The 24689-nt window shown below is 38.5% G+C and overlaps 1 protein-coding gene across 7 annotated transcripts in view; it reads right to left on the bottom strand.

Moving 5' to 3' along the window:
* The window catches only part of LOC125464755 (protein CASP-like), a 534922-nt gene that overhangs the window by 34823 nt on the left and 475410 nt on the right, over nt 1-24689 (bottom strand). For 6 of the 7 annotated variants that reach the window (XM_048557531.2, XM_048557534.2, XM_048557533.2 and 3 more), the window contains 2 exons: nt 22385-22649; nt 1305-13440 (listed from right to left, as the gene is read on the bottom strand). The exons of the other annotated variant lie outside the window; for it this stretch is intronic. In XM_048557531.2, coding sequence (XP_048413488.1) covers nt 12654-13440; nt 22385-22649 — 1052 coding nt within the window. In that variant the 3' untranslated portion in view covers nt 1305-12653. Of the gene's footprint in view, nt 1-1304; nt 13441-22384; nt 22650-24689 lie in introns of those variants that run through there. 7 annotated transcript variants of the gene reach the window in all.

The raw sequence follows: 24689 nt of genomic DNA, 5'->3' as shown, positions 1-24689 counted from the left end.
AGTTCTTACTATCCCCAAAAATTCTGTATGCCTTCCACACCTTCAGGGATCTGTGGTCTTCTACACCAAGGTCCCTTTGTTACTCAGTACTCCCTCAGGGCCTACCATTCATTGTGCATATCCTTCCCTTATTAGACCTCCCAAAATGAATGTCTGCATTTATCAGGATTAAACTCCATCAGCCACCCCAATTTACCAGATGGTCAATATTAGGCTGTACCTTGATACCAACCAACTCACTACCAACAACATCACTAATTTTCCTGTCATCTGCAAACTTATTAATACACCCACTACATTCACATTCCAATCATTAATGTACATTATAAACAGCAAGGGTCCCAGCACTGATCTGTGTGTTACATCACTAGAAATGAGCTTCCGATCATGAGATCAATCCCCCACAATCACCTTTGCCTCCTATTTGCAAACCAATTTTGGATTTCATTTGTCAACTAGTTTTGGATCTCATGGATTCTTACCTTTTGGACCAGCCTTCTATGAGGAACACTATCAAAGGCCTGAGAGAATGTCACGTAAACCACATCAATTGCACTACCCTCATCAATACATTTTGTCAGCTTTTCAAAAAAACTCAATTAAGTCAAATCAATCTAACAAATCCAGGCTGACTATCCCTGATGAATTCCTGCCTTTCCAAGTGTTGATCAATTCTGCCCCTCAGATGTATTTCCAACAATTTCCCTACCACTGACGTCAGTCTAATTGGTCTTTACTTACCTGGTTTATCCCTGTTGTCTTTCTTGAATCACATTTGGAGACAGTGCTCCTAGGACTAAGGCCAACACAACTGATTCAGACGGAAGAATAAAACTAGTCTCAATTTAATCATTTGTCAACTAAAATTAGATATTTCCAGTTACTGAACATTTACTTTCAAGGTATAAGCAGGTTGGAGATGCTTACCAGATTATAATGAGAATAGTCTGGGCTGTTGATCAGAATACCTTCATCAGGCAGGTGCAAAACATTCAATCTGTGTGGGGAGAATAACTGGAATTCTGCTCCTAGTTAGTTGAGATCTACATATGATCCACAATATGAAACAAACTTAAAGTGAGCTTCTCAACTTGGATACCAATGCAATGAGTGCTAAAGTAAGAAAGTTACAGTGAGTGTTGTTATACCTAGAAAAGGAAAAGAAGAATGTTCAATAGTCAAATAAAGAATTTAAAAAAGACTTTAAAAAGCAGAAATAACGTACAACTATGTGACCTCTGTGTAAGACAAAAGTGTTTTTTGTTAAGGGATTATGCATAAATAAAGACAATGCAGGCCATTGCTGTGTTTGTATAAAAGATATTTACTTCAATTATCACACCTAGGGTGCTAGTGAATAATACATCATGTGAGTTTCATACAGTGATATTGCTTCTCCATATCATATAGGGACTGTTTACAGTGCTGAGAACAGAGTATGCTATATGGCTAATCACCAGAGACAGAAAAGAAAAGCTAGATCTGCCAATGGAGGGAGTAGATTCCACTACTGCCTGCCATACAGAAAAGTTTCAACCAGTTGTAACAAATACCGAGAAAAAAGTTACGAAATGTGGATCACAGTGAAGAAAATGGGTGGTGTAAAGCTGTGTGTACAAAAATTACAACTTTTTTTGGTCAACTGGGTTTATTATTTGTGAAATTTCTTTGTGACTACCTGTGAATAGCAAATTCTAGAAAAAGTCTAAGACATTTAGTGCATGATAGCAAAAAAAATGAAATACTGCTATAAACTGTAAGACACCACAGCACACTTGGGGTGGGGTGGAAGAGCAGAGGGGGTAAAGACAATAAGCTTATTAAAGTAGTCCAGGTCAGTGTTTTACACACGTGCTGCAGTACAACATGGAGCAATTCAGACACTGTCTATCAGTGGCGAGTCATTATTGCACAAATGCTTCATGTGTAGTTCCAAAAATTCCCACCACCTCCCCCATATAAAAAAAAGCTTTGTAAATAAAACCTTCTTTTCTTTCTATTCCGTATTCAAATACTTGACACGCAGGAGGCTCTAGGAGGCTGAAACAAAAGTTACAACCACTGTCTCACTTAAACTTATGAACCATAATCAGATGTACGTACTAAAAATTATGACCATGCGAAGTAACAGATATTATCAACTGGCCAAACTCAGCAGAAATAAATTAAATTCATCTGCTATTAAACACTCTACAACCTTAACTGTGTACAATTCAAAAGATAAAACCAAAGCAAAATGCTAAAAATACTCAGCAGATCAGTCAGCTTCTGAGGATAGAGGTGTTAAGTTAAAATTTCAAGCTTACCCAAGATATTTTCTAATCAACCTGATCAGGGATGTTATTACACACCTCTGGAGCGTGAGCAACTTGAGCCTGGGCCTCATGACCCAGAGGTAGGGACACTCACCGTCAATGCATCACAAAAACCCTTCGGATATAACTGATCATAGCTGACTGAATGACACAGCTGACATGTTGACTTACTCATCCTCTCCAAAACAACATGAACAATTTAGGCCTGATAGGACAGCAATAGATGCTATTCTGTTGCAACCAACCAAAATAAACTCATTTGTTGGTAGTGAGCACTGCAGTTCACTTGTTAAAAACGTTTGAGGACAGCAGCCTTCAAACAGAATGAGGTGCTTAACAAATGAGAATAAAGTAGGATCAAGAGTGTCACTTTATTCACACTTGGACTGCCGCCCCTGAACAGGGGGCAAGAATGGGCAAAGTGGGCCCTGAAAGAGTGGTACAATCTTTCATCATCCTATATAAATTAACATACAGAATTCCCTAACAGCCTTTGCTCTGAAATATATTTAAACATTCTAGCGATATCTGTTTTCACAGTGAATTCCGCTTGTTATAAGGACAACGAATTTGGTCCCAGATCTATCTAAAGGAGATCCCACAATACTTGTACCTTGCTGTATCTGAAAATAGGATATCTGAGTGTAGGATTCAGGTGACTGAAGTAATGTTTGGAGTGAAGAAGTAGGAGCAAGTACATGCTAAAACCAGTAAGTAAGCACCAGCTATACCAACACTTCTAAACCTGGGGGACCATGCCCTCATACAACTCATTAAATTCACTTCTTCCCCAAGTCCTAGTGCTACATCATGTTTCTCACAACTTCGATGATACAAGCATAGCTCACTAGTCAATATTTGGTCAGTACCTCAACAGTCCTGCTCACAGCCTATAATTCAGTACTGACATTTCCACTAAAGAAAAGGTGTCCATTAAATAAATGATTCAGTTTGTTAAATCTTTCCTGTTCTCAGCTAGATATCTCTGAGCTAATGTCACCTAACTTGGAAAAAACAGTCCATCTTGACTTTATTAATTCTACTCCATAGGAAGTACAGCTGCCTCAAGATGGTCAATGTGGAGACATTCACAGTCAGCTTGAATGCTTATTGACTAAATAAATCAAATACTGTCATTATCACAAAGAATTTGTGCATTTTCTGGTGTTTTAGGGGTCAATATGATATTATCCATTTTTACGTGAATATTGTACATTACTCATCAAACTTATGGTCTGTCCTCTCTTCCTCAGCTGAAAAGTGATGTGCCTCAATGCAGGAAACTAGAAAATGGATGAGGAAAAAAATTCTGTAAAAATAAATCAGATTCTTACATATTTAGGGTTTCTGACAAAAGTAGGTTCAAACGTTCACATCAATCAGTGCAAAGTGGTGTAAAACCATATGGTGACCAACTCATTGTTGGCTACGGTAGCTAGCCATGTGTAACTACATCATTTTCTTTCACTTTTGTAACTTTGCAACACTCTATAGCTATTAAACAACTCAGTAAACCTTAGGTGAATCTTGATCATGCAGGTGCCAAAATAATTCAAAAATGAAAATTTGAGGCTACGTGAGCAAGTAAACTCATCTACAAAGCATGGGAAAAGAGACCCCACAAAAACACACAGCATATCCTAGCCATCATTATCAATACACTCTGACAATTGCAAATTCAGTTCAACTGTCTCCTGTGGAAGCACTGTATCAAAACAAATTTTCTGACCATAAAATGACTCTTTTTTTATACAAGGAATGGGGTGACAGTTTGTTAAAACCACAAACACTACAAATTGCCTAGTGAGGCTATTTTGGTGATCTTCCATGGACTGTAACCCATTTGCTCCTGACATTATATGCTGGTTATGAATCTCGCTAAACACACAATAGAGAACAGTCCTTCTTGTAACAGTTTAAACTGCAATAGAGCTTTTAAGGAATCTGTCATAAGAATAAATATGAATACATTGAAATTGAGAAAGCATTGACGCTGGAGTTCTTGACAAGTAGGGATATTAGGAATTACTGATATCACCATTATTGATCAATATCTTTAAAGCAATTGCATTGCTACTAGCTGTTTTAGCTGGTTTTCATCATGATCAAACAATTAAAAGGCCAGATTTTAACTCTATTAGCAGCCAGTAACTTTTCAATAAATTACAGTCCTTCTTGTAACATTTTAAACTACAACGAAGCCTTAGGGGAATCTATCATGAGTGCCAGAGGAAGTGGGTTATAAAAATCTGATATATCCAGATGTAAGAACTGAAAGTGAATTATAAATTTCTGGATATGCTGGGTACAATAGTGTGGTAATTATTATTGAACAAATAATCCTGACACTTGGACATTATAATCCAGATGTCACAAGTTCACACCACGGCTACTGAAAAACTCACATTGAGTTTAACAATAGCTAGAAGTAAGAAAGATCTGCCATCAGTGCTTATGAAGCTGCCAGGCTGTAGTAAAACTTAACTGGTTCATTTGAGACCTGCTTGCCTTTACCCCAGGTGACCTTTTTGTGGCTCCGGTTTCCAACGAACATGATTTCACTCCCAAAACAAGCTGCTCAATTATATCAAACTGCTTTAGTAAAATGAAGTTCAACAAGGCGCACTTTCACCTTCTTAGCGTGACTAAAAATTTGATAGTAAATGGCAACCTTGCCAGTGATCCCTATACTGATTTGAAAATAAGCTACATTTGAAGTTTGTGATCTAGCTATGCATTTGATGCCAGTTCTCAGTATCCAGCAAATCACGGCCATAGCTCAGCTTTTAATGAACACAATAAATACTTCAATAAAACATCAGAAACCAATCCTTTCTAAAGTTACATACAACAATAAAATGATGACTTACATATAGCGCCATTATAACATTCCACATAAACAAAAACATTGCTTGGACAGTTTGCAAAGATCACCAAAGGTATGGGCACAGACACATGTGGGTTAAGAATGCACATAATTTGGGAACATGGTAGAGTTGGTGAAAGAACACTCAATGCTAATGGGTGGAATACAGATAACTAAGCAACTTGTGACTCAACATAATGATAGAGGTGGCCTTGGAAGGAAGTGGACAAAGCTGTGATAGAATGAGGGTGTTTGGTGCCAGGTAGGCTGCAGAGGGCAGATGTACAAGATGCCAAAATGAGGGATTTCTGAGGGACAGAAAGATTTCCTCTCTCGGATGTTGAATGGCTTCCTATGTATTCCAGCATTTTTGGTTTTGGAAACATTTTGCATATTGTATTTCTCTCATATCTGTTATTTCTATTCATTTTTATCAAAACAGTCACTGACAGTAATCTGAAATCCTTTCGTTATGCATTCACATATAAGGAAAGGTATAGGGAAATTGTATCTGTAATACAAATGTAACAAAATAGGCTATTTGTGATGAATTACTCAGTTGGCTGAATTGTATTGATAAAGAGTTTTATTAATACTTCATGCAAAGAGAAGAAATTTAAGGGTTTGAGAACTGTAGGAAATGGAAGAAGATAAGTATGTCCTGCAAATAAAGTCTGTAGAGTGAAACAAATTAATGCTTAGATAATTTAGGTCATTGCTAGCTACCTCAAAAAGCCATAAAATTATTTACTGACGAAGCAATGGTGAGCTCACTTGCCTCAAATCAACCTACAATTCCTGATTCCCAAATAGCAAAAGGTCAATAATTTAACTTGCTGTTAATGCATAGGAAAAGTTTCCTCTCTGAAGTCAATTTTTGGTGTAAAGACAGCTAGGTAGCTTTTGATAGAAATGTTAAAAATACTAAAAGGTGTTCTGGGTGTTTTGTTTTTCTGATTTGTTAAGTAAAGATAATAATTAAAAGTTTTATGCAAGAGAGCAACAAAGAAATAAATCACTGAATACGGCAATGATGGAATAAATTAGAATGGCGCAAGAAGACAGTGAACTCACCAATCAAACAAATAAATGGTGGGGTAGCACTTCAAATCCAGATGGAGATTACTCATTTCAGTCTGAGCTCTTTGTTGTTTGATGAAAGCCTTGGCACTCCATAACAAGGAGAAGAATTGCAGGAACTTGGTTATTCTGTAGTTGCCTCAATCAACCCAACTCCATTTTTCTTTGAGGTAAATTTAAAAGTAGCAATTGTGAATACGGGCAAAGTCCTTTCTAATTTGTCTGGCTGCGCGGCATAAACTAATCAATATAAACGAAGGAAATCTTAGGGTATAATATTTCACACTGAAGTTGGATGAGCTAGCATACAAGAGGCAATGACAGCTATTAGAAACAGAACATACTTCAGATTAATGGTGTAACTGATTCAATTTTCACAGATTTAACAACTCAAATGTTAACTGAAAAGAAAACATTCTCCAAAAGTGGTTCAGGTAAGTGCTTAAAAGTAATCTAATACTTAAGTATTTTATCTGATTCCTTCTTTAAAATAGCATTTTCATCACTGTGCAGTTCATTGGGAAATCTGCACTCTACTTCATGCATTTAGCTGGTGATAGAAACAGAGAAATGGGTTTGACTATTAAATTATGAAATCAATAACAGGAAACTTATTGAATGCAGTGTATGCTGGAAATCTGCAATAAATAAAGAAAATGCTGGAAATATTGAGCAGGTCAGACAGCATTTGGTTAAATGGGTTTAACTGCTCAGATTGATGACCTTTTGCTGTTTTTGAATGAAAATGTTCTGTCATTTTCTTTCTTCACAGATATGGAGTACTTCCAGTATTTTGTTTTTGTTAGGGAGATTTAGGTGGACAATAAATGCACATTAATTAAACCACTAATGTTGATTTCTGGATACATTATTTAATATGTCAATTTTGTGCCATTTTAATGACAATAGGAAGCATCTCATTTGGTGATGAATTGCAACAATGTTTGGAAAAAAATGGGGTTTGCATAATAATTGCATTGGTAAGCAACAACGGTAAAGCTTATTCTCAGGAATTCTACCAATCTTTTTAAAGGTTACTAAGTAAATCATGTGATTGAAGAACAAGTTGATAAGTTTGATATTAAATGTAAAGTTGGATCTCAAGTATTTTAAGTTTAAGAAAGCAGTTTCAAGAAGTAAGTGGAAAAAAAACTTTGAATGCAAGGTAGAAAATGTACAGTCAGTAAAAGTGAAAACTATGTTCCTTCCTAAGCAGATCCTGCTAAAGAAAATGGCTGGTTTTGAATCCCACAATATCAATATGCTGCATGAAAACGACGTAGTGTGCACTATGTGTTACTTCAATAGAAAAGTATTTCCAATAAAAGATGGCTAATTCCCAGAATTTCCAGTCAAAGATTTATTTACACATGGAGCTTCAGCACAGGTATAACTCTAATCTGTGACTGGGCTTCTGCACTGGTCTATTCCATTAGGTCAATTTGTCGGCACAACATCGAGGGACGAAGGGCCTGTACTGTGCTGTAATGTTCTATGTTCTATGTCATGGAGAATTGAGTACATTTTTGCTGTTGAACAGCATACAATTCCAAAGCATCCTTTAAAGAGTTCAGAGTAAAAATTTTTTTACAAAAGTTACAATTAAAAATCTATGGAATGTCAGTATTGCTTTTATACTAGTGCCTTTGAGAGAAAATGTTCACCAAAATATGTTGGTGAAGCCACCAATAGGAAGGGTTTTATAGAAAAATACCTCTACAGCTCTGAACTGAATTTATTCTCCTTCTACAAGTTTTGACTTTACAAATTTTGTGCTTACATAACTGCATCACAACAGATTTTAAAAATATATTCTTAACAAAATATGCTCTAAGTGCTTTGGGGAATGTATTCCAACTTTTTTGGCTGTTGCATGAATATCTGTCAGCCAGTTTAATGACAGCAATCAAAGGTATCTATGGGTATGACAGAGTTTGACTCTTTCATTCTTAGCTTACTATCCTATTCAAGGCACACAATGAGTTCTGCTCTTTTGTTTTTTGCTACCTTAAGTAGCTTGAAATTTCAGCATTCAATGCCAGCATACACAAATTGAGCAAGGGTTCACAGGAATATTTGCTTTAACCATTATCTCTTAAGGTGGCTTGGTAGTGCAGACAGTAATTTCACCCAAAACAAAGTTTAGGGCAGGGAGAGTTATAAAGATTCGTATTTCCTGATAGCTATTGTGGGTTAAAAGTGGAATGTCTGTTGATCTTCTCAACCTTGTATCTAATGGACAAAGCTCTTCAGTACAAAGACTTTGATGGCAGGCTTCATGAGTAACATGCTTAGGTTTAAGGAAGTAGATAGAAATGGTTCATACAAAGCACCCTAGCATAGGATTTAAAACTTCAAACAGAATCCAGATTTTCTGTAGAACTGAAACTTATCAGAACTACAAATATTTCACAATGTTGCGGCAGCACAAATATAACTGGCATCAATTAATGACAGTGGAAAATGCCACCAAGTCCAGGCAGCCTTTTGGGACCTTTTAAACAGGGGCCAGTAGCTCAATGTGTGGTCCATCTATTCTCACTGCTCAACAGATGTACGGTTGCCAATGTGTTTGGAATTTTCCAATTATATTATTTCACTCTTTAGAACTGAAAGGCTTTGTTGCCAAATAGTTTGCAAACAAAATTAACAATAAAATTCAAGTTTGTAAAATTAGAGGGGGGCACAATTATTACTAGGTTCCTCAGAAGGCATGTTAGATTAAACACAGAATGCATGAATACACACTATCAAAATCAGAGGATACAAATCTCTTATTCTGACCAGGTTATGAAGTGATATTAAAAGGGTGTACATCTTGATATGAAATGCAGCTTACTACTTCCACAAAACTATCTAAATTAAAAAAGTAAAACTTTAATTTTAATATATACATTTATATGGAGAATGCTTGGAAAACATCCCCTAAAATGCAAATTAAAATGCAGCATCTGAATATATTTAACAGATTAATATTCACTTAACGAAACTGAAGCACATTGCCTGAAGTGTAAATTTTTCAGCTGAAGCAGCCTATGTAAAAGTGATTGTGAACGGGAGGTGGGATTTCAATTATGGAGAGGAAGAACAGAACAATTGAGACCTTTTTTGGTTTTCGAAAGAAAAAGTATAGATTTCCCAATTAGTTGGACTTAATTTTCAAATGAATAAATAAACAAAATGGAAATAAAGGAAAATGACTATATTGATCTCAGGAAGTCAGCTTCTGGAATTAGTTATAAAAAATAAAACACTTTTAAGACTTTTCTACTGAGGATACTTCATTCCCATAGTATCAGAATTAAACTCAAACAACTCTGGTTATTGAGTGCTAAGTCTTGTAAAGTATTTGCTTTTAGGATCTACACATTTTCTAAGGCAGTGATCTGCAGTTTGTAGTTATTAAACTTAGTTTTATGTACAAATTATAATGAGCACTGTATGTTTTATGAATTACCACGCGATACTAAAACAGCAATGACAACGTAGAGACAAAAACTATGGTTAATTATGAAATACATAAGGAACAAAATAGAAGATTAAAAATGAATAAAACCACATTTCTGCTTGCCAAAAGCACTGCTGCTCATACAGCATTCCTTTCATTGTTCTATGTAAGCTGTATAGACAATGTTGTAAAGAATAATGTGCACACACATTGCTCTATTTATCTCAGCAAGATGTCAGCTTTCGATATTTTCCAAGTTTGTGTAACAATCGCTGTGTTACAGTGGCTATGGGACAATTGTACAGCTATTTTTAAATCCCTGTGTGGGCCCTGCAGAAATGTACACTTCTGTAAACGGTCCTGGGATAAAATTATTACATTCTAAGAAACGGTGTCAAAATCTGAAGCTTCAAGTTACATTTACAATGATAATGTTACGTTCCAATTAAGTTTTAATTTCCTGAGTTGTCCAGTCTTATACACACATTACAAAGTAGACAATGTTAAGAAGGGACATGAGTGCTTTAGGAGAAGATGAAAAAGGTGGGTAGATTACCATTCCTCAAAAATATTTACTAAAATTTACTTACGAATTTTTTTTTGCCAAGTTAGCAAAATGAGAACATTGTCAAGAACATGGGCCTGGTCCCTGATCCTCCTCCCTTTCTTCAAACTCGGCACAATGTCTGGCAATAGCCTTCCTCATCTGCAACCAAGGGCTAACTTCCAACTATATTATATTGTGCAAAATTATGTTTAAGTGATATGCAAATTATGGTGCAGAATTACAAGGAGCAGTAGTTTAATGCTTGTGTTAGAGAGGGTAGGAAACAGAAAACTGAGTGTGGTAAGTGCCAATTGTTCTGAAATATTCTGTTTACCATTTTGTTTACCACCATCTCAAGTGCAAAGACTTCTTAATGATAAAAGTAGTCCTAGGGCAGAAAACTATTGTGCTAATGAAGTGCAGTGTTACCTTTTGTTCTCTGGTTAACTAGGGCAGTTGTGTGTAATGGGCAAGACAGAGATCAGAATGGGAAGGAAACACATGGTCAGTTTTCTGATTCAATGATTTTCTGATCTTTGGGCAAATCATATCACAGAGTGTATTCCTCGACAGGAGAAAGAGAAATATCAAGATTATCCCTGACCATTACTCAACACTGCCCAACAGAGCAAGAGAGTAGTTTTTGTGTCTTAGTCATCTTTTTGGACCTGGCTGATGAATGAGCCTGGGAGGTCAGAAGTAATTGAAACTTGCCCTTTTCATTATATACAGCTTGATATTGAGGAATGCTCTCTTGAGATCAGGTATTTGAAGGATTCATTCTAACTTACTGCCTGGCAGCCTCCTAGAGCCCTTCCCTATGACTAGCTGGAGTTGAATCAGCACCATCTGTACTTAACAGCTAAGTGCTCAATCTACATGTACAGTTTATGTATGAAATATATGATTATTTAACATATCATGCAGGTAATGCAGTTTTCCCTATAAACAGTCATAATCTGCTACAAAACTACACACAACTCACTGCGGTGCAATATCAGGTATATAACTCCTCAACCATAATTATTATAGAAAACAGAATTCATATATTATAATTAAAATGACAGGTTATGATTGTGCTACACAGTTACTTCGATGGATTCTGACCTAGAAGACAAACACAAAAATCATGATGCAATTTACACTGAGAAACAACATCTAATCAATATTTTGGAGCTTGAAAGATGTCAAGGAGCCAATATTTATCCAGTGAAACTTGTAAAATATCCCAAATACTGCCGGCAGTCTGACCCTCTAGAACAAGACTTGCTCCCTTTCATCCCTTCCTAACAATGGATAGAAAAAAAGCACCTATAAATAAGCACAAAAATATTCTTGTATACTGAAATCATCTACTGTTAGTTTTAATTAAAGATATGGCAAGAAAAAAAATGTAACTTGTGACAAGCTAACTCATACATGCCTTACTGATGACACAGCTTATTGAGAAAAGGGTGGCAGTAACGCACTTTAAATGTGCATTGGTACATATGAAATCAGTCAGACCTAAGAATTCACGCATATACAACTTTCGCTCTCTCACACTCTCTCTCACACACATATAAAGACAATATGAGGTCTGATCAGCGTGCTTTGTGGTTTAGAGGTTAAAAAGCAGGTTATAAAATACCTAGGTTCAGATCTTGTCCTGATTTGGCCTAAAATGGAGTGTATTAAACAAACCCTGGCCTGCAGAGAAACCAGAGTCAGTTAAAGCTATGAAACAATGTGCACTACATATCATTATTCTAAATTCACATACAAGAAAACACTAACTCACCTACCACATCTTTTTTGACAAATCTTTTTTTAACGTGACCTTTTTTTAAAAAATAAGTGGACTAAATGTGTTTTTTTTTCCTCTTTCAAAGTTTAAAACAGCAAGAATTCTCAAAATATCTAAGAAACCAAACTAGTGTGTTTAGAGTCAGATGACTGTGCAATCTCTCAGTGGCAACTGAACAGCTACAAAATTCTAGTCATTTGAAAACTCTCCAATCTTTTTCTGGTTAAGAAGTTAATAGTGTAATATCGCTCTGCTGCCATTTTATGGCAAAGGAGACCCCTCTTTAGCCGATGGGTGTCGTTGCTTGAAGCCCACTTGGCGGAGGGAGAAGGCAAAGCTGTAACAGTTAATCCCAGACAGTTTGAAAATCAGTCATGACACAAAAACACTTCAGGGTACAAAAGCTTAACTGCATGTTTCAACTCTCGCTTTGAAAATGCAATGATGAACGGAACTTAATGCTCTCCTTTTCTATATGCACCTTGGCCTATGGCATTTTTGCCCTGTGGCCTGCAGGGCATTAAGTGCGTGACAGGATAAAATGAGTAAAGAATGTCCAAGGTCTTTTAATACCTAACTCTCAGGAGTTGTGCATAATTAATAATTTAATCTCAAAATTCCCATTCAATGGGTTCTTCGCGACTTGCAGCTTTCTCCAAACGATGAATAATGTTGTTCAAGTTTGCTGCTTTCTTACGCCTTAAACTGTTCTCACGTAGACTTGTTTTTTGGGCAGGCGAGGATGTGTCAGAAAAGTTGAACAGGCCTTTCTGGAAGCCTTTTGTGGAAGAGGACGTGGTGCCCCCACAACCTGTGTTCTGTCCAATGCTTGCCTGCTGCACCAAAGAGGTATCTTCTTTCAAATCTCGGGAGGTCTCTGCTACAGTTGCCGACGTGGAGGCGGATGAGGTAGAGTTATCCTCTTCTACAACTGATTGGGCCGAGGGCTGGCTTTTTTGGAACTCCTCCAGGGATGTTCCTGACACATGTGCTTCTCGCTGTAATCTCTTATTTCGGCCTGGATGCTTCGGGATGCCCTCATCTTCACTCTCAGCGTTAGGAGAGACCATGGCATCTCCTTCTAAATGGGACAAGTCCTTTGTGTCAATTGCTGTGGCATCTTTAATGTCAGGCTGCACAACAGACTCGATATCTTCATCACAAACCGACTCTATCTGCCCTTCCTTTGGGGTTACACATCCTGTGCTGTAATTTTCCATTCCCATGGCATTATCCTTTTCTTCAGTCACTGCTTCCAAGTCTCCTCCATCACAGCTTTCTCCTTCTGAGCTGTGACCTGTCCTACTTCCTCTGACAGATGGAGAGCCACTAGCTCCCGTTTGACCATGAGGCCCTGCCTGCACTTCCTCAATGAATAGCTCCCTTCGAATGCGGGACCTGTAACATAACAATATTTAAATAAATCACTAAACAATACTTACATATTCCAGACGTTTTTCTGAACTTTTATCACATTTATAAAACAACTCTGAATATTAGATGGAACAGATACATAGACACACAGTTAACCAAGGTTGGAGGCATTTAAATCCTAAACTCTGGAACTCCCTCCTTGCACTGTCCACCTCTCGAGCTCATTTTCCTGTTTTCAGGCTTCTTAAAACTTACTTCTCTGAAAAGACTTCAGATAGCTTTAACTAATAAATCTGCATGTGACTTGGAATCATGCTTAGTTGTACAATGATATGGTTAAGTACCTTTAGATAGAGTTACAGAATTACACAGCATGGAAACAGACTCTTTGGTCCAACTTGTCCACACCAGCCAGACATCCCAATCTGACCTAGCCACATTTGCCAGCATTTTGCCCGTATCCCTTTAAACCCTTCCTATTCATAAACTCATCCAGACACCTTTTAAAATGTATCCACTTACACCGCTTCTTTTGGCAGCTTGTTCTATACATGCACCACTGTCAGTGTCAAGAAGTTACCCCTCAAGTCTTTTTTAAATCTCTCCCATCTCACCTTAAACGTACACCCTCTAGTTTTGGACTTCCCCACCCAAGGAAAAAGACCTTGACCATTCACCCTATTTATGCCCCTCATGATTTTAAAAACCTCTATGAGGTCAGCTCTCAGCCTCTGAAGCTCCAGTGTAAAAAAAACTCCAGTCTGTTCAGTTATTCACATTAGGTCAAAAACCCCAGTTCTGGCAACATCCTTGTAAATCTTTTTTGTACTCTCAAAGTTCAACAACATCCCTCCTACAGAAGGACAACCAGAATTGCATGCAGTATTCTAAAAGTGGCTGGCCCAATGTCCTGTACAGCTGCAACATGATGTCTCGACTCAAATTCTCAATGTTCTGACCAATGAAGGCAAGTGTGACAAATGCCTTCTTCACCACCCAGTCTGCAACTCCACTTTCAAGGAAATACACACCTCACCCCTTGGTCTTTTTGTTTGACTCTACCATGTTTTATGTTAAAGCTGCTACACGAATATAAAAATTATTGTTACTTAACATTATGAATGTTTATGTAAAGGTAAATAGTGATTGATTATTTCCATGAGTGATGCGAGGGTCAACTTTAAGATAACCACAGAAATTACAGGTTAGAAAAGTAGCTCTTTACACAGAAAACATCACAATCTAAACAAAAGTGCAATGGATTTTTCAAAGTGTAATGCACTGCGAGTTAAACATCTGGTGTTTAAAAATGACAGAACTAACACACCAGCTCCTTCCTTTAACGATATGAAACAACTGCTGTAGATGGGCCCCCACTGAAGATGGCAAGAATTTTCAAATTGTTAGGTTCTTACATAGAAATATAGAAAAGGAGAGTAGGAGTAGGTCATTCTAACCAGCAAACCATCTCTGTTATTCAGCATGATCATAGCTGATGCTCCATGCCAGCACCATATACTTGCTCTCTTCCCATATCCTTCGATGCTGTTGGTCTCTGGAAATATATTTCATTCTTAAAGATGTTAGTGGCTTTGTCTCCAGCACCTTCATGTGTTAAATAATTCCAAAGGTTCACCATACTCTGAGTGAGGAAATTTCTCCTCATCTCAATCCGAATTAGTCTACCCTGTATCATGGCCTTTTATTTTAGATTCCCTAGGCAGGGGAAAAACCATCCTTTAAGACTTGGGCTCCTAGTTACGAGGATTTCAAAGCCGATTTATCTGCAAATAAAATTGTACCAACTTTTTACAAGTTGTCTCGCTATGCTATTAAAACTGTTTCACGCCTGCAACAGAGTTTTAGATGTGATGAATACACTGGAAGTGTTATAGGCATGTGTCTGCCTTTGATATTCATACTGGCAGTTCACCACTGTGCTATTCAAGGTAGTCTGTAGTGCCCCAATACTGAAACTAAAGGTTATAACGTTAAATGAGTTCAGTTCAGCTGGAGGCAAATCTCAAGGATACTATCTTCACCATACTATGTAACTTGCATTAGACATGCTAATAATCAATGCAAGAAACTGCCTTAGATATTTAGCAGAAAAATTGTCAGAAAACAGTTGCTATAGAAGCTATATGAAGAGATATTGCAACAAATGACCTAAAGCTTGGTCAACTGCAGCTTTAAGAAACTGAAAAAAATAGACAGGTGGAGAGACTGGGAGGTGGGGATTCCAGAGCTGAGGCTCAGATGAAGGCAACATTGCCTGATTTAACTGTCATTATCTTATATCTCTGATGAGCATGCCAAGCAACAATGTTAAAGATTCTCGTATAGCGAGATTAAGATAAAGATTACAATTAAGCAGGTAAGACAGCAAGAACTGCAGATGATGGAGTCAGAGAAAACAAAATATGGAACTGGAGGAACACAGCAAGCCAGGCAGCATTTCTGAAGAAGGGTTCCGTTCCGAAGCATCAGGTCTCCTGCTCCTCTGATGCTGCCTAGTCATAACAATATGAAGCCAGTTTACATTGCTGAAGTAGCAATGAATTATTTAAATTTTTACTGTTGAACTTGACTCCTTAAGTTTCTAAAAAACAAAAGCAAAATACATCATCAGTACCTACACATCAGATTTTGTGAAACCCAAACAAAAAATTGTTCTATTTCAGGTAAATTTCCCTGTTTTTCAAAACTAATCTTCAGGCCAGGAAACTGGGTCATTACTTCACTGCAACAAAACTATTTAAATTCTTCTGGCAAATTTCTCATGTAACACTCATAGGCAGCCTGGGACCTGACATGCAGTCTTGCTGCAGACTAACTGCAGCAAACAGACTGAAGTAATACATCACATAATGATGCAGATCTCAGATACCCATCTTTCATATGTCAGAAGAAAATAGCCTCTTGTATATAATTGTTGCATTTTTAAATCTAATATCTTACAGCACTTGTTCCCTGAAATCAGTCTGAATCAGAAATATTCTGCACATTTAAAGAATTTAAATGGAGAGTGGGGAGAGGTACTATGTAAAGATGAGAGAGGCAAAATGATTGGAAAAGATGGTCTGCAATTGTGGCAAAAATAGCAAAAGCATTTTCAGCTACATACAGCTGGAAGATTATGATGAATTATAAATCGTTCCTCAGAAAAACAGTACGGAAGTTTCAAACTGGTTCTCAGGTTACGCAGAGTCAGTGGCACAGGACATAGCCAAGAATGGTAACAATAATGTGTAGGATATAATCTATAAGGTATGATTCGGTGAGAATGCCTAGCACAGGATGTTGCTTAACTAGTCTATGGAACAGCTCTTCCAATCCCTCAAATGTTAGTAAGGAGCTCTTTACAGGGTTGGTGTTTCTGCTGCTTTGATTGATGCTGGGTGATTCACTGGTTTCATTTCTTTCACCTGACTTTGCAGCAGTGAGATATAACTGATTAGCCTTGTTAGGCCAGTTCAGAGGCCATTTAAGAGTGAACCACATTTTCTCCGTATTTGGAGCAATGTGGAGACCACACCAGGCAAGGATGACATATTATCATTTAGTAGGGTTTGACTGGGAATAGATGGAAAGTCATACGTTAATTAACAGATAATAGGGTGACAAGAAGGGTTTTGTGCTGCAGCGGTAGTGCTTCTACCCGAGTCAGGAGGCCTGGAGTCAAGTCCCACCTTCTCCAGAGCAATTGGCTGAAAATTTAACATGTATACATGGGGAACAGGTAAAAGTATTAACTCTGGCATCACAAAATGCCAGTAAAATAAAACACTGACGGGAAAAGTATATTTCCCAAAACAACTTTAGAGAATTACATTTAACCTCAAAACTATTTTCAATTTTTTTTATCATTAAACTGGCTTTTAATTCAGATTAATAATTAAATCAAAACTGATTATCTACAATGGTGGAATTCAAAATAATTTCCCCGTAATTAGCTCAAATCTCAACATTATTTGTCCAATGACTATATCACTATTCTCCTCAGGCTTCAGTACTAGATAAGTATCTATTCCAGAGTGACTAAAACGATGAGATGGGGCAACAGCTCAATACAGTCAGGGAAACAAAACTGGCTTGATGGTCGGAGACAGAGGACGGTGGTGATGCAGGGTTGATTTTCAGACTGGAGGCCTGTGACCAGTGGTGCTTCACAGGAATCAACACTGGGTCCATTTTTGTTTGTAATTTATATGAGCAATTTGGACGAGAATACAGGAGGTATGGTTAGTAACTTTGTGGATAACACCAAAAATGACAGTGTAGCAGCTTATCTAAGATTACAGAGACCTTGATCAACTGGGTCAATAGGCTGAGGTGTGGCAGATGGAGTTTAATTTGGATAAATATGAGGTATCTATTTTGGTTAAACAAAACTGGGCAGGACTTCTATAATTAATGGCAGGGCCATGGATACTATTGTAGAACAGAGACACCTAGAAGTTCAGGTACATTTTTTTTCAAATTTGCATCACAGATGGACAGGAATAATTAGGAAGGTATTTAGCACACTGCCTTCACTGCTCAGCCTTTTCAGTATAGGGACTGAGACATAATGTTGATGTTATGCAGGATGTCGGTGAAGGCTCTTCTGGAGGTTCGGCTGTCCTACCATAGGAAGGATATTAAACTGCAGAGGGTTCAGAACAGATTTACCAGGATGTTGCCAGGAATGGAAGGTTTATAAACATATGCAGCATAGGCTGGGTCATTTTTTCACGAGTGTAGCAGGTTGAGGATTATAAACCTTATAGAGGTTTATAAAATCATTATAAAATCATAGACAAGAAGAATAGCAAGGGTCTTTTCCCTAGACTGGCAGAGGTCAAAACTATGGAGCATATTTTTAAGGTAAGAGGAGAAAGTTTTAAAAATCATGAGGGGCAACTTTTTTCACACAGTGATTCATGTGTGGAATGAACTATCAGACAAAGTAATGGATGCAGGTACAGTTACAGCGTTTAAAAGACACTAGGTTAAATAATTGAATAGGAAAGGTTTGGAGGGATATGGACCAAATGCAGACAAGTGAGACTATTTTAGTTTGGGAGCATGTGGGCATGGACTAGTTGGACCAAAGGGCTGTGTGGCTACGAAACGCTCTGGCTCTATGTAGTCTTATGTTAGTTAATGAAAAAGAAGAAATCTGAACCAGGGAACTTTAGGCCTATCAGCTTGACAATTATTTCTGAGAAGTTGCTTTAGAAGATATGCCTTTGCCTATTTAGTTTAGAACAGCACAGGCTTAGAGGTGATGGATCTATGAAACAACTAAAGAACTGTCTTGATTCCCTATTTCAATTCTATTTTAACGGATTGGGAGCATGAAGGAACATAAAAGAAAGAACGGACAACAGCAACTAAGTGATTTACCTGTTTCCAGGCAGCAAGGACCCTCTGCGGTATGCTATCACATGTGTGGGGGTGCCTTGTGTGTTCCCTGCCACCAGACAGAACCTGATCACTTTCTAACTGGTATGTGTCAAAAGCAGCATGATTTGGGCCAGGTAATTTTAAACCAGCCAGTCTTTCCCTCCCCATCGATTCTACATGACTCGTCTCTAAACTTGCAATGCTTCCTCAAAAAAAACACCAAAGCAGATTAACTAGTCAGGAAGGTTAACACAAGCTTGAGGAACAACATTTCATTGTCGTATTAGGAATTTCACAGACTTTGCAAGTTCAATTTTGAGTTCAGCAATTTCAAATCATGCCCTTTTTGATGGCATCTTCTGCTATTGGTCTCACTTTTCCCATTCACATTTTTTTTACGTCCACCATTTATTTAATTTTACTAATGCAATCTTGTTTTTTAACCCTCGGAGCATTATCCCTGGAGACAGAAGCAAGAGCTAGTGTTTCAAGTTTGGATCCTTACATCAGAACTGCAATAACTCTGTTTCTTTTCCCCTCTTTCCACAGTTGCTGAGCAACTTTGAGTATTTCAAACATTTCCTATTTTTTATTCATCCATCATTATCATTCCAAGTCCTTTGCACTCTCCCAAGTTAATTTCCCTCAATTACCAAAGTGCCCATTCAATTTCCTTTTGAAATTATTCACAATCTCAGTTTCCACATCCTTGTGGGTAGCCAGTTCCAGATGACCACTCATTGTGTAAAAATGTTTGTCCCCATATCCTCCTGCACTTTTTGTCCAAAACCTTAGATCCTAGTCTGTTTCTCCTAGTTGAGGTACCATGACCAATTCCACCTCCAGAAACACCTGTCAAATGTGTGGTCGAGGATGCAGCTGTAGGATTGTGCTCATCAGTTACACAAGAACCCATGACTTGATACAGAATTTCCTAGGTGGACAACTGTTGCAAAACTGTGTAGAGTACTTGTGAGTTGGAAAGCAGGGAGTTAGAGATTGCAAAAATGATGGGGGGGGGGGGGGGGGCGGAGAGAATGCATAATCCCTTTAAGAGGTGGTGTGCTTTTCTGAGCTTGGAGGTTTAGATAAAAATGTCTGTAAACAGCCGCAGATATACAGGCAATCCTAAAATTGAAACGTGTATCAACTGGCTGTGTAATTGGAAATCTTAAGATTGTTTTGGTGTTTTGGCAACTAGGTTGAAGATCAACCACTTAAAGATTGAAAACCAATTGAAGTCAAATCAGAAGGTTTTGACAACCTCTGACCAATATCATTGTAAGGAAATTAATATGTCACCCAAGGTATACAAGAAGAGAGTTTTTGAAAACTGGGGGAGAGCAAACTGCTATCTGAGGAATAAACACTTAGCTGTCACATAAATGTCTAAGCTTTCTGAGAGAGCACCATTTTTTCATAAAAGGTACCACAGAACTTCTAGCTAAAAGTCCTCACAAAAGAATTCACAGAGAAAACATCCATGATAGAAGGATCAGTGGAAGAAAGGCATCTATGACTGGACAGGCAGTGGAGAAGGCAGAACATTCCAGAAGACACACCCTGTATGGACTTTGAGAGCCTAAGTTTTAAGTTTGTTTTGCTATTGTTGGGTTTTTAATAAGTAGGATTTGTATTTATTAGAACAGCACACCATTAGAACTCTTCTGTTTGGCAATAGTCAGCAGTTAAATGGGAATTGTCTGATTTGTTAGTTGTTCTGTCAAATTGTTCGCTATTCGGGTTAAATAAATAAATTGTTACTTATTGCTTATGAAATGAATATCAGGGGTTTTCTTTCATTTAGCCACTCCTTTTTAACAGTTTATGCAATCTCTCAAATGTCCTCGCCTCCTCCGTAAACAGTGGTGACCAGAACTAGTGATAATGGACAGTTTATGCAATCTCTCAAATGTCCTCACCTCCTCCGTAAACAGTGGTGACCAGAACTAGTGATAATGGGAACTGCAGATGCTGGAGAATCCAAGAAAGCAAAGTGTGAAGCAGACCACTCTCTTCGTGACTCCCTTGTCCGCTCCACACTCCCCTCCAACCCCACCACATCTGGCACCTTCCCTGCAACCGCAGGAAGTGCTACACTTGCCCCCACACCTCCTCCCTCATCCCCATCCCAGGCCTCAAGATGACTTTCCATATTAAGCAGATGTTCACCCAGACATCTGCCAATGTGGTATACTGTACCCAGTGTGGCTTCCTCTACGTTGGGGAAACCAAGCGGAGGCTTGAGGACCACTTTGCAGAACACCTCTGCTCGGTTCGCAATAAACAACGGCACCTCCCAGTTGCGAACCATTTTAACTCCCCCTCCCATTCCTCAGACGACATGTTCATCATGGGCCTCCTGCAGTGCCACAATGATGCCACCCGAAGGTTGCAGGAACAGCAACTCATATTCCGATTGGGAAACCTGCAGCCCAATGGTATCAATGCTTTCACAAGCTTCAAAATCTCCCCTTCCCCCACTGCATCCCAAAGCCAGCCCAGTTCTTCCCCTCCTCCCACTGTATCCCAAAACCAGCCCAGCCTGTCTCCGCCTCCCTAACCTGTTCTTCCTCTCACCCATCCCTTCCTCCCACCTCAAGCCGCACCTCCATTTCCTACCTACTACCTCATCCCGCCTCCTTGACCTGTCCGTCTTCCCTGGACTGACCTATCCCCTCCCTACCTCCCCACCTGTCTTCTTTTCTCTCCATCTTTGGTCCGCCTTCCCCTCTCTCCCTATTTATTCCAGAACCGTCTCCCCATGCCCCTCTCTGAGGAAGGGTCTAGGCCTGAAACGTCAGCTTTTGTGCTCCGGAGATGTTGCTTGGCCTGCTGTGTTCATCCAGCTTCACACTCTGTTATCTCGGTGACCAGAGCTAGTTGTGGCCTAACTGGTGCTTTATAAAGATTTTGTATATCTTCCCTGCTGTAGTACTTAACGCCTCTAATTATGAAGCTTAATATCCTAGATGCTTTGTTAATGACCCTCCCAATATGTCTTGTGTCTTTACAGATCTATGTACTTGAATTCATGGGTCGCTGCTCAAACTCTTGAGCTGCACCATTAAGTCCATGTTGTCTCTCCCTATCTTATCTGCCAAAAATGCATAATCTCATACTCCTCTCTATTTGGTACTTGTGTCTCCATTGAGGTAGCCCTGTTGTAGTTGATTTGCATTACTCACTGGAGTTAACACAGTTCACTGGTTGTGAAGTATGTTGAGGAACCTGGAGCTTATAAGAAGTGCAATACTTCTTTACATGATTATATTTGTTCCCTTCAGGCCTCAATAGTGATTGCTTGTAAATTTTTTGTCTGGTGCCAGAGTGCAGGTGGGTAGTGTAGTTCTGCCGGCATTAAATGGAAATTACAATGCTCTCTGTAAATCTCTTCATGAATGTCTTTTCTTTCCCTCACTTATACAAAACCTGGTGTCCTTGAAATGAGCACCGAGTATTCAGACTTTCAGTGTGCATATTGTACAAATTGCCGAATGCTTCACATCCACTGACTTGCTGTGCTCAATACTAAGGGCCACTTGTATCTTAAGTCAAATCACAAGAAGGCACTCACCTGTAGTTATGAAACCAATTGATGACCGTGCTGGTTTTCAGATTCAACTGAGCAGCAAGTTCTTCAATAGTTTTTGGGGATGGATATGGCTTTAGCTGGTAAGCTCGCTTCAAAGCTTCTTTCTCTTCGGGGGCCAACACCACTCTGGGCTTCTTCAGATGAACTTGTGGCTGGGGACTGGCGCTCTGACTGTAGTCAAGCCCAGCAACTGAGGAGTCACTACCGTGACCGTCACTCACTGAGCTATGTCGGCGTTTCATGTAGGCTGAAAACAAAATATTAAACTTCCAGTTCATCTTATTGTTAGCAAACAAAAATGACATTTTAGTCTAAAAAATACATCAATCTGATAACTGAACATTCATCAAATATCCTTGATTTTAAGTGACTTTAGAACCTGAAGTTTCACCATATACAAGATTCCTTTGGGGAGTGGACAGGGTACATGTAAAGATTTTTCCTTTTGTTGGAGATTTCAGAACCAGAAGACAATGTCAGAATAAGGGGTTGCACATTCAAAACACAGTGAGGCATCCCTTCCCTCAGAGGGTAGTGAATCTGTGGAATTCTTTACCACAGAGGCTGTTGAGGCTCAGTAATTAAGTACAATTAAGTAAATAAAGACTGAGACAGTCAGATCTTTTAATCAGCAAGGAAATCAAGGGTTATGGAGAAAAGGCAGGAAAGAAGAGTTGAGGACTATCAGATTAGCCATGATTTCACTGATTGGCAGAGTGAACTTTCTGGGCTTGATAGCCTACTTCTGCTCCGACATCTTATGCTCATTAAAATGGCACAGAAGTCAATTAATCAGGACCAGGTCATTATCAAATGGAAGAAGGGTCACACAATAATTCCACCACCTGACTAGTGGTCTGCTGTGGAATGATGGAACTGGGCAGAATCCTTAGGCTAGCTCTTTGAAGAAACCACCTAATCTCCCACTTTCTTTGTTTTCTCCAGAGCTCTATACATCTTTCCTTTCCATTATTTGCCCAATTTACTTTTCAAATTTGCTTGTGAATCTCCTTCCACTACACTTTCAGACAGAACATTCCAGATCATAACAATTCATTAAATCATTTCTACCTATTCTTTTGTCCACCTAATTTTCATCCAACTCACGGAATGGGCAATCCACTTCATCAAGCAATGATTCTGTGCTGCTGACCCGAAGGAAATAAGGGAACCATCCATAGAATAATAGATGAGTAATTCACTGTTTAATGAGGAAGTAGTGACATAAAAGTGACTTTCCTCCCGTCTCTCAACTCTTTCACTGTTGCTAGATTATCAGACATCTTATTCAACATCCAGGACTGGATGAGCAGAAATATTGTGTACCTAAGGATTGGAAGACCAAAGCCTATACCTGCTGTTTTCCACCGCCCACCGCCCTCCCCCCTACTCTTAATTCCATCCCTCATCCTGGTAACTGTTTGAGGTTGACTCAGCTTATTCTCATAACCTCAGTATCATACTTGAGCTCAATGAGTCTTCAAATGGGTCATCATTATATCACTAAGACCACAGAGATTCATTTCTGTAAGATCAACTATCGAATTTTTCAAATGCTTCGAAGGTCTCACACGTTCCTAGCTCTGCAATGTCTCATAACAACACAAACCCCAGAGATATCTACATTGCTGATCATCTCTGATCTGGATTATTCCACCACTAATGATTGTGCCTTCATCTACTGAGGCTGTTAACTCTGCAATTTCCTCTATAAACTTCCTTCTTTCTCCACTTGCCCTTGCAAGACTATTTCTCAAAACCATATCACTTTGAGCAAGCCTTTGGCTATTTGCCCTAACAATCTACCTTTGGGGCTCAGTGAAATATTTTGTTTTATAAAGCCCTGAGGTATCTTAGGATGTTTTATTATATTAAAAGTGCCATGTTGTTATTTTACTGAAAATTAAAATACCCAAGGGACAAATGCTGAGATTTACTCTGATATTTTATGAGAAGGTAAATGTAATTGGATGGATAATCTTATTTACCACCCAAATTATATTTCAGTGACATGAAAGGCTTATTCTATACTGCAGTAAACAACAAGTTAGTTCACGATGTGCTTTATGGAAACACGTTCTAAATCTTTATTCTGTGTTTACTCCTTAACATGTTGTGACGAATAGTGTGTCACACAGGGACAGTTAAAACAGTCCATGTGAACAGTATTGTTGGTTATTCATTGTAAATGAACAATGAACTGAGCAGTAATGACTGCCCAATATAAATCATCAATTAAACATTACCTGTACAACAGATGTTTGAGAGATAAAATCATCACTGGATG

The sequence above is a fragment of the Stegostoma tigrinum genome, chromosome 27, assembly GCF_030684315.1.
Source record: "Stegostoma tigrinum isolate sSteTig4 chromosome 27, sSteTig4.hap1, whole genome shotgun sequence".
Classification (NCBI taxonomy): Eukaryota; Metazoa; Chordata; class Chondrichthyes; order Orectolobiformes; family Stegostomatidae; genus Stegostoma; species Stegostoma tigrinum.
Note: the sequence above shows the minus strand (reverse complement) of the source record. Positions and strands in the feature narration are given on the sequence as shown.